The 11,139-nt window shown below is 46.7% G+C and overlaps 1 protein-coding gene across 1 annotated transcript in view; it reads right to left on the bottom strand.

Annotated features, from left to right (window-relative positions):
• Positions 1–457: 457 nt before the first annotated feature.
• The window catches only part of slc6a15 (solute carrier family 6 member 15), a 37,853-nt gene continuing 27,171 nt past the window's right edge, over positions 458–11,139 (bottom strand). Inside the window, exons 6-11 of the mRNA XM_078221156.1 lie at positions 10,428–10,669; positions 10,141–10,333; positions 8,030–8,222; positions 6,113–6,272; positions 4,625–4,787; positions 458–826 (exon numbers count right to left, since the gene is read on the bottom strand). Coding sequence (XP_078077282.1) covers positions 458–826; positions 4,625–4,787; positions 6,113–6,272; positions 8,030–8,222; positions 10,141–10,333; positions 10,428–10,669 — 1,320 coding nt within the window. The remainder of the gene's footprint in view (positions 827–4,624; positions 4,788–6,112; positions 6,273–8,029; positions 8,223–10,140; positions 10,334–10,427; positions 10,670–11,139) is intronic.

Here is an 11,139-nt window from a genome sequence, read left to right as displayed (position 1 = left end):
GAAATAAGATTTTGTGAACACACTGTCGTTTGATAAGCTACCAAATAATTTAGGATGATATCAATTCATATATTGATTCACTGTTTGAAATCCATTTTAAATATTTGCATAAGTTACAGAATGAAAAACTCAAATTTACTAATCTCAGTGACATGGTGAGAAAGAATACTCTCTGATTAGGAAGCAAATTGGTGTCTTTGAGAAAAACAACCAATTTTTTTTCCTAAAGAGGGATTACTGAATAAAATCTGTTGGATGCAGAAAAGTATAATGTTCAGTTTTGCTCACAGCTACTTGTAGGCAACAGTATTCAGACAGTATCATTAATATGGAAAAATATAGTCTATCTACAGGATATACATGATACATGTGCCACATTAGTACTTTGCGTGCTCTTAAGTGGCAATTCTGCTCAACGTAGCAACATACATATAGACGGGCAAAGCTTGCTCAAAAGCTACAAGTCTGATTCAGGCATGTCAGCCATTAAGTACCCAATGCCATAGCGGCCGTTTGGAGCCATGTCTGCTTCTGGAGTGGGAGATCCATTTTGTTTGCGGTAGATGCTATTTCCAGCCACTGGGGAGTGCGCCTCGCTTGGGGTCTTGCTGTGCAGAAGACTGGCGTCGTCTTCCTCCAGGTTGGAGTTCTCCTTCAGAATCCGCCCTTTCTTGTACGAGACTGAGGCCAAGGAGTTGGAGCCGTCATCGATGATGTTAAAGTAACGGATGACAAAGACGATCGGGACAGGGAGAATTGCCACTAACACGAGGCAGATACAGACAGCCAAGCCCCACGGTGGGTAATTCAGAAACCTCTCATCACCCTAGGAAAATGGAGAGAAGAATTCTGTAACCGTGTCACTTGAATAATCTATTATGGGTTCAGTAAATCCAGAGCTAGAATTTTACGCTCCCTGACAGCGGGTTCTGAGATGAGGCGGGGGGGGGGGGGGGGGGGGGGGGGGGCCGGGGGTGGTGTTAATCGGGCGGGAGGGGAGGAGTGCAAAATTTCATGGAGGGGATTCCATCCAGGATTCTGCCTGCCCTAGCTGATAGTGATTTTACACTGGGCTGATCAGGCCTCAGATGGGAGGCCCGTCCTTGCCCCAATTAAGGCACTTAAGTGGCCACTTAAGGGCCTTTTCCTGCCCAGCCTCAATCTTTAGGCCAGTGGGTGGTTGGCAGCTCAGGGAGGGAAAACCATGATTGAACGCAGTTCCATCTTGGGTGGGACGAGGAAAGGCACAGGAGCCACCCTTCCAACCGCAGCCACCCTCCCGTTAAGGCCCAGTGATTTCCGGACCTCCTCCCCCCAATCCCAGCCTATGCCCAAGACCCCGATTACAATCTTCATGACCCCCCCCCCCCCCCCGCCGGTATTTCCTACCCTTCCCATCCTGGGACCCCCTGACATTTACCTATGGTCACGCTAAATTCTCCCTCAGTGTACCTGAACAGGCGCCGGAGTGTGGCGACTCGGGGATTTTCACAGTAACTTCATTGCAGTGTGAATGTTCGCCTACTTGTGACACTAATAAATAAACTGAAACTTATGGTCCGGTTTCTGGCAATTAGTTCCAGGCAGCTCCCTGCAGTGCCTCTTCCGGCCACTGCTGCGCTGTGCCTGGAGGGCAGGACAGCAGGCAGCCAATCAGATTGGCCAGCAGCTCTCCAAAGTGAGACTTTCAAAGCCGCCATATGCCAATCAATGCTGGTTAGAGCGTACTTTGGCGCTGGGGGCTGCTGGAGTTGGTGGGGATGTGTTCCCTGCGGACTTTGCGGATGGCGGGAGCCAAGCTTCTGTCATTCTGCAACCTCAGACCTAGGGTTTTGTTTCAAATTAGTATTATTTCTCACAGGGGGTGAAATTGGTCTGTGTCAGCACTCAAAATTGGTTCATATTGGGATTGGGCAACCACTCCTAAATGGAAAATGGTTTAAAGTGATCTGCCAACTCACTGTTAGCCTGTTTCGTAATCCTGCTGTGGACAAATATTGCCCCCCAGAATCTCACTTTACAGTTTTTCAATATTTCTAAAATCGAGGCCAACTCCATTCGCTTAAGCAGCCTAGGTGCAATCTAACGTGGCAAACATTGATAAACAAATGAGATGCACACAAGTATTCACTTCCAAGGTTCACATAATGAATTAGGAACTCCCCTAAAACATTTCAGGTTTAGAAGTTGCCAGGACTCAATCTTAAAGCATGCAACTAGTAAGGGTGACCCATCTAGCGGCGTTGGGCAGGAATTTCCAGCCGCATGCAACAACCCCGAGACTGAAAATTCCCGTCCAAGGTCAACAGACCTTTAAATGATCATCAAATTTTCTGTCCTGCCTGCGATGATTCCATAGCTGGCAGGACTGGAAAATTCACTCCGTTACATTTGACCCCAAGATGAACTTCTGAATGCATATCTGTGCCATCACTATAGAGGGTGCCTATTTCCACCTGCGTAACATTGACCAACTCCGCTCATCTGCCACTGAAACCCACATCCATGCTTTCGTAACTCTAGATTAGACCATTCTAATGCACTCCCTGGTTGGACTTCCATCTTCCACCCTCCATAAGTTTAAGATCCTCCAAACTGCAGCCTGAATCTGAACTTGTGTCGAGTCCCATTAGCCCAATACCTCTGTGCTTGCTGACCTAGTTTACCTCCAGGTGGAGCAATGCATCTGTTTTTAAAAATTCTCACCCTTGTTTTCAAATCAGCCTCTGGCTTGCTCCCCCTACCCTACAACCATCCAAAACATCTGTGCTTATCCAGCTCAGGCCTCTTACGCATCCCCAATTTTAATCTCCACCATCGGCTGGGTCTTCAGCTGTCAAGGATCCAAGAACTCCTCCCCTACATCTCACCACCTTCCTACCTCCCTTTCCACCTTTGAGACGCGCATTAAAACCTACCTCAGAACAAGCCTACTTGAGATGTTTTACTATTTTAAAGGTATTATCTAAATACCAGTTGTTGTTTATTATGGAGAGTAATCCCCGACCCGAAAGCTCTGAAAGTGGTGCATATCCTGAGCACTGTTGCTTTCCAAGTCTTTTATGTAAATCTGGTGCCCTCTCCTGCCGAAATTCAAACTATTTCTGCCTCATGTTGGAATATTATTAATCTATGCTACAGATAAATGTACCTTTTTTAAAACCCTATTCAAATAGCTGGATGGAATTAATTGAATCCTGACGTTAATGCAGGGGAAGGGAGGGGGTAGTGCACTGCGGGTGAGTATACTGAAGCAGGGATAATCCGTTTGTCGTCACCCCCACCCCCCCCCCGTAACAATTTTAACTCCAGAGCCTTATTGGTTGCCTCGGCATTGACTTTTGATGGGAACAATGTCAGGCGGGAGTAGAAATTTTCAGGCAGTCCAGCCGCCACCAGGGGTCCACAGGAACAATTCCCAATCGGTTAAGGGGTTGGAGAGGGATTTGGAAATGGGGACTTTGGGGATGGGGCAAAGACAGAGGCAAGGGGGGCTCCTTAGGGCAGCACGGTGGCACAGTGGTTAGCACTGCTGCCTCACAGCAGCAGGGCCCTGCTTCGATTCCCAACTTGGGTTACTTTCTGTGCGGAGTCTGCACATTCTCCCTGTGTTTGCGTGGGTTTCCTCTGGGTGCTCAGGTTTCCTGCCACAGTCTGAAAGACATGCTGGTTAGGTGCATTGGCCATGCTAAATTCTCCCTCCGTGTACCCGAACAGGCGCTGGAGTGTGGCAACTAGGGGATTTTCACAGTAACACCATTGCAGTGTTAATGTCAGCCTACTTGTGACACTAATAAATAAATTTTAAAACTTTAAACTTTATGGGGTCAACGGCAGAGTTCCTGTTCCACTTGGCCCACAAGAAACTGGTAAGCAGCTAAAAGTACAAGCTTGCCTGGGCATCCTGTGGTCAGGATGTTGCCTCTTGCCAGCTTTAGTTGGCAGGTCAGAGATCAAGCTGGCATATGTGGCCTGAGGACATCGTCAAGGCCTGGTCCGCGGCTGGGAATATCCGGTCCCGCTGCTGCGAACGGCGATTTTGCTGAGCGCCAAATTCTCCGTTCTCGCTGGCAGCGGAGCGTGCAGGACCAGAGAATTCTGGTTGTGATTTTTTCCCATTATCAAGTAAGCCCTGCTCCTCTGTGGCAGGCTGGTTTCAGGCAAGTTAGGATTGTGGGGCTGATGTGGGGACACATGACCAAAACAACCGGTATTTTTATACCTATCCAGTTTGCCCACTGAAGTATCCCTTTTCAGTTCTAACTCTGAACACAAATACAGTATTTCCTTTGTAGATCTCACCTGCCATTTCCTTAATGTGGTAATGCTATGATCCTGTCAATGTTGTTCCAGGATTGCACGTATAAAACCCAAGACCAACCTTGCCCTGACAGATCTTCCTCCTGCAATAATAGGTTCTGAAGTGTCGGAGGTCAGAAGGCGAAATGATAGCTATGATTGGGGTTTAAATTTATTGCCTTTGGGGGTACCCCAGCATTAGCAATACAAGGTTAGTGCCCCAAATAATACATCTGTACATGTACACCCACAGAATCATCCCCTGGGCTCACAGGCAAAACCACAATGCAACAGAAGATTACTAATGGGTTTAAACAGAACTCACCAATTCACTAATCCAGGCTTGGTAGCCAGGTGGACTCAAGCACATCTGGACAATGCTTGCACCAAGTAAAACAATCAAAATAAACGGAGAAATGTATTTCCATGTGTAATAGTAATATCGGAAAGGAGTGAATCCAAGCATATCCTTCAAGTCCTCCATGAACCTAGGAAAATTCAATACAAAATCAAATGGCCCTCTCATTTGGTTACTTGACGCAGTCTATGAGAAAATGTTTCCAACGGCTCAGAATCTTAGTGTTAACTTGTGTGGCATATTCATTTGTGATGTCATTCTCCACAGGTGAAGCTGGGATATTTTGTAAAGTGCTAAGTGGAGATAATGTTGTTCCTTCCAGGGGGGGTGAGGTGAGAGTTAGCCAAGGCAGTTCATGCCCAGACCCGAGCAATAATCTAGAAAATGAAATTGCCGGTGATACTGCCAGGCCAAATTTATGCACATAGAGTGGGACAATAGAATGAACACTAATGAAATTATGATGACTCTATCCACGGTGGCACAGTGGTTAGCACTGCTGCCTCACAGCGCCATGGACCCGGGTTCGATTTCCGGCCTCGGGCCACTATCTGTGTGGAGTCTTCACGTTCTCCCCGTGTCTGTATGGGTTTCCTCCGAGTGCTCCAATTTCTTCCCACAGTCCAAAGATGTGCGGGTTAGGTGGATTGGCCATGCTAAATTCTCCCTTACTGTCAAGGAGACTAGCTAGGGTAAATGCCTATTATGGTTTTGGGGATAGGGCGTTGGGGGGGGCGGGAGAATTGTGGTCAGTGCAGACTCGATAGGCCAAATGGCCCCTTTCTGCACTGTAGGATTCTATGATTCTATAAGAAATTGATTTGTGCAGGTTGTTCCAATGATGAGACCTTTAGAGTAATACGCCTTTAAGGGTGGGCGATATGACATCACTAAAAGGGAAATGTGACATGCAATCCAGTCTTAGTTCCTCTTTTGCCTGTGAGCAGAACATATCTCTGCTGCCGATGTCTTCAAGCTGCTTATCCATGTCTATCTGTTCTCATGTGCATAGTTTAAATAAGTGAACCCACAACATGATTACTCAATCCCTTACGAGTGATCGGTGCTTTTAATAGCATTATCACAACACAACAGGACACACTTTCCTTCTAAAGATGCCATGCTGCTATCCCTTAAAGTGATATTACAATCACCTTCTGCTTGAGTTCAGAAAGACCAAGCATAAGTATTAGCCTTCACTCAGGTGAACTCCAAGTTACTCTATAAGAGTGACTGTTACTGGTTCTCACTGGTGTCACTAGATGGAGCAGTATAGTATGACAAGAAATCCTACTGTAACTCATAAAGAATAACCACTGCCTGTGCTGCGCTGTGATAAAATTGGGACGTAGCTTGTGGAGAAAGCAAAATGAGCAAAATGCAATATTCTTCAGTCACTCTCTGTTACACATTTTACCAAAATGTAGATGAATCATTCGCACCACGGGTACGTACTTGTCTGTGCCATAAACCCAAGCAATAACGACATTCTCCAGGATAACCACAATTAGTAGGGGAAGTGTGGCTGAGTAATCATCAAACATGGTTACAAAGTAGTTTCCAGAACGCTGAACAAAGAGGAGGCCTACACTGAAAGCCATGAGACAGCAGCCAACTGGAGCAAAGGAAAATATATATTACAAAACCTGACACATGGCCAAAGTACATTGCAAATCACCTACAAATAAGTTGACTGTAATCCTGTAATTGCCAGCAGAGCAAGCGTGAAAAGGAAGTAGAATTTAAAAATCGTAAGACTTTTCCACACAGTACGCTACTACAAGCAATGTTCCTTGAATAAAGACACCAGTGTTCCATGTCCAAAGCCTTTCATGGGGTTACACTGAAAATAAAAAAATTATACATTGTCCACTGTGAGAGTTCCAATTTTTATTTCTTTCACGTACAAAGTCAGAGACAGAGAGCTCGCTTGTTGGCCGATCTTGAATTTGAAGAATTGCCCTGAAGTCAATGGCTGGACAAAGCTGGACAATGAGATACTGAACCTTTAATATAATTCCCATGGAGGATCAGGCCATTGGATCAAAAGGAAGTTATGCTGAGCAAGCAAACTTTCTGTTGGCTCAATTGTGGCCCTTTACTCAATGTTTTTTTTCTAATAACGGGGGTGGGGGGGGGGGGGGGGGGGGTGGGGTTGGGGGGGGGGGAATCTCCCATTAGATTTACCATCATTTTCAAAGCTGTTGATAGCGATCAGTAGTCAGCATGTTTAACTGAGTGAGTGCATGGTGTGTGAGAGTTCCCATTACAGCGTGTGGGGAGGGGGGAGATTCAGGCCGTGGCGTATTCATTGGACTAGTAATTCAGAGACCCAGGGTACTGGTCTAGGGACATGGGTCCAAATCCCACCATTGCAGATGGTGAAATCTGGAGGTTGGGGGGGTGGGGGGACGGCAGGGGCGATTTTCCCATCCCGCTGCGTTGATATTTTAACGCAGCGATCCAGGAGATTCGAGCGGCGCCCAATTAGCGCAATCTGTGCTGGACACCCGGCCCTGAGCACGTCTCCCAGCGCCGGAATTCCGGAGCTGTCAATTCCGCACTGGAATTAGGCACAAAGTTACATTATATCTGCAGGACCAAATTTAAATATAATTAGCGGACCCGGGACTGAAATCTCCAGGCCCGCTAGCATCTCCCCCAAGCCAGGAATATTTCACTCCAGCAGGTTTACAGTAACTCCCACCAGAGGGTTAGGAGTGGGGGGGCGCACCCTGGCCATTGGCACATTGGCAGTGCCAGCCTGAGCAGGTCCCACCCGGTCTGGGGCAGTGCCAAGGGGGCGAGGCCAAATGGAGGGAGAAGTCTGATGGGGGCAGGATGCCTGGGCAATTGGTGGGGGTGAGGAAGAGAGCTCCCACTGCCACTCTATAGTCAGGATCAGTGGGGGAGGGAGGCCAGTGACCCGGGCTGGCCATCAAAGTGGGGGACAAGGGGGGGCAGCCTGCTGGGTGAGTCAAAGCTGCAGGTGGAGGAGTCAGCACTGAGGGAGGGGTGGTTGGGAATGTCGGTGGGAGGGGATCGTGGGGGAGGTGGGGGATGTCTTGCGGTGGTCGGGGGACTGACCAGCGATTAAGCTGGCTAACTATCGGGAAGCCAACAGGCAGGGGCCACTATTCATGCATCCTCTGCGGGTGAATTTTGACGTTCCGATGGGTGGACCATGGAAAGGTCCGTTGATCTCAGGCGGGGTTTTCTGGTTTCGGAGTGATTGCGGCTGGAAAATCCCAAATCCTGCTCATTTATATTCAACCAAAGCCTTTTGCACATATAAGACATTTATCATGGTAAAAATGTACAGTTTACTTTGAAACAATGCTGAAAGTTTCACATCGTAACGGTGCCACTTACTGGTGAGAATTTCTTTGCGCACTTTGAATGTGTCGACAAGAGGTGTGAGTATTCCTTCAATAGTGCCAAACATGCTGCCCAGGCCCAGATTCACTAACATCAGGAAGAACAACACTGACCAGAAAGGAGATGCTGGGAAGTGAGTCATTGCCTCGGTGAAGGCAATAAAAGCTAACCCAGTTCCTTGCACAGCCTACAAAACATAAAGCAAGTAAAGAGTCTGTTAAACTTAATCCTGACTGTATACAGTAAATGTGACTGAATTCAAGCACCTCAGAATGCAACATGGCCCATGTATATAATTTGAATAGCACTGTACTCTCTGTAATGAAAATATTGAAATTACATCAATCAATCACTGGGACTTTTTTCCCTGAAGCATAAGAGGCTTGGGGATGATCTCATAGAGGTCTATAAAATAATGAGGCGCATAGATCAACTAGATAATCAACACATCTTTTCCCAAAGGTAGGGGAGTCTAAAACTAGAGGGCATAGGTTTAAGGTGAGAGGGGAGAGATACAAAAGGATCCAGCGGGGTAATGTTTTCACACAGAGGGTTGTGAGTGTCTGGAACAAACTGCCAGAGGTAGGAGTAGAGGCAGGTACAATTTTTTATTTTAAAAAGCATTTAGACAGTTACATGGGTAAGATGGATATAGAGGGATATGGGCCAAGTGCGAGCAATTGGGGCTAGCTTAGTGGTTAAAAAAAAAGATGGCATGGACAAGTTGGGCCAACGGGCTTGTTTTCATGCTGTAAACCTCTATGATTCTGGAATCCTTACAGTGTAGAAGGAGGCCATTCAGCCCATATAATGTTCTCATTACAGCACCTCAGAATGCATCTTGATCTCTGTAGACAATCTGAATATCAATGCACTTTCCTATTGTGATAATTTGAAATGTTTTATAGTGTTTATTTCAAATATTTAATGAATAAAGTATACCTTTTGCAATAAAAAGAGTAAAGAGTGTGTTAAGAATAAGATGGTGGGATGCTGCCTTTCTTTCTTAAATACTGCAGTGGCGTCATCGTGCTTATGATTCTTCCAGAATGTCTGGGACCCCACAGGCAAATTAGACATTTTGCAGCCAGTCTGAGGGATGCAATGAAGTTTCATCACAGCTCCAGAGACTGTAGCTAGTGCCTTCAAGAAGCTGAACAACTTACGTTCAGATGTCAGAATTGTGATTAAGTGTATGAGAGTGTAACATTCACTGCCACCTTGATCACGTGTGGCAATCACAGGCACTGGAGATCTGCCTGTCTCAGGAGCTGATGGACCACGCCCGGGGTGTACGTCACTTCTGGATTGAGCACCGTCTGTAGTGGCTATAGAGGCCGACTCGTGAATGCCAAGCACAAATATCTGCTTTATTTGAGCATTGACACTGTTGAGCCCTTGACGGGTAGAAATGAAGAGATTTCAGATGGATTATAATCAATCCTGAAGCTGTCCCATCATCAGGACGGCACGGTGGCACAGTAACTACCACTGCTGCCTCACAGCTCTAGGGACCCGAGTTCAATTCCGGCCATGGGTCACTGTCTGTGTGGGGTTTGCACATTCTACCAGTGTATGCGTGGGCTTCGTTTGGGTGCTCCAGTTTCCTCCCACAGTCCAAAAATGTGCGTGTTAAGTTAATTGGCCATGCTAAATTGCCCCTTAGTGTCAGGGGGATTAGCAAGGTAAATACGTGGGTCACGGGGACAGGGCCTGGATGGGATTGCTGTCAGCACAGGCTCGTTGGGCCTCTTTCTGCACTGTACGGATTCTATGGTTTCCAGGCACCCACTGGCAGCTGGAGGAATCTTCTGGTCCTATCCCCCTGGGGACCAGAAATCCTTACCTGAAGTCAGACTTTTTAACGGTCTGTTAAATTGTCCATTCCCCCCACGAAAATTTATCCCAAACGTTTCCAGCATCTGCCTTAGTTGAAGCAATATTATTCACATACAGTTAAACAGTTCAGCATCCTTATACCAAAATACCCTCTTCCACCCCCTCCCCCGCCTCACCCTTACCCAGATAGTGTCAACCTTACTCCGAAAAATTGGAGCAACTCCAGCACTCTGTTCTCTTATTAGTCTGTTTTACTGTAGACTGACCTGGTTAAGTTCATCCTCCAGTTTACATGGATCCAGACCCAGTTTTAGGAATTCTTCTTCCTTCACCTCCTTTATAATGGTGTACATCTGATGGTAATCTGTTGCTGAAACATCGGACAGATTAACATGCCGAGGGATCAGATCGTGACTGACGGCGCCGACTTTTAGCATCTCCAGGATCTTGTCTGCATTTCTGCAAGGAATACCAACACGGGAGCTGAATCAGCATGAGAAGCAACATGCAAACGTGAGCAATGAAAGAGATGGGATATGGAATTTTGACCTACCTAGCAATGCATTTTTCATTGATAATGTTTGCCTTAAAGCCCAAGACGGCAAACACCACAAGCGTGGCTAAGACAGATGTGAAGAAATTGATGAAGGACACGAGGACTGCGTCGAAATGGCAGTTGTTGTCTCGTTTATTGTAGCTGGAGAAAGCAATCACGCCACCAAATCCCAGCCCCAGAGCAAAGAACACTTGGGTTGCGGCTCCTCTCCAGACCTGGGGGTCCAACATGATCTCCAGCTGCGAGGTTTGAAAAGAGTTTGTGATTAGAGCATTGTGTAAGCTCAGACTATCCCAGAAACACACACCACAAAAACATGCTCGAATCGAAACTGATTTTTTAAAAATGTGGAGTTGAGGTTATAATCAGATCAGTCAAGATCTAATTGAATAGCGGAGCAGGTTTGAAGGGCCAAGTGGCCTACTCCGGTTCCTAATTGGTATGTTCCTATTCAAAATTGGCCTGAGGACACCAGGTAAATAATACTTGTCCTCCCCCCACACCTTCAACTGTCACCCTCTGATTTCAGCTTCTCTGCCATTTGGCCATTCACATCTTCTATATGAATGGAGTGGGAATGGAGGGATACAAAAGAATGGTCTAGTTTGGACCAGGGAGCGGCATGGGCTTGGAGGGCCGAAGGGCCTGTTCCTGTGCTGTATTGTTCTTTGTTCTATGCTCTCTATGGACTGCCATTAACAGCCTTGTT

This window comes from Mustelus asterias, chromosome 9, assembly GCF_964213995.1.
Source record: "Mustelus asterias chromosome 9, sMusAst1.hap1.1, whole genome shotgun sequence".
In the NCBI taxonomy this organism is placed as follows: domain Eukaryota; kingdom Metazoa; phylum Chordata; class Chondrichthyes; order Carcharhiniformes; family Triakidae; genus Mustelus; species Mustelus asterias.
The sequence above is the reverse complement of the archived record's forward strand: the minus strand, read 5'-3'. Positions and strand labels throughout refer to the sequence as shown.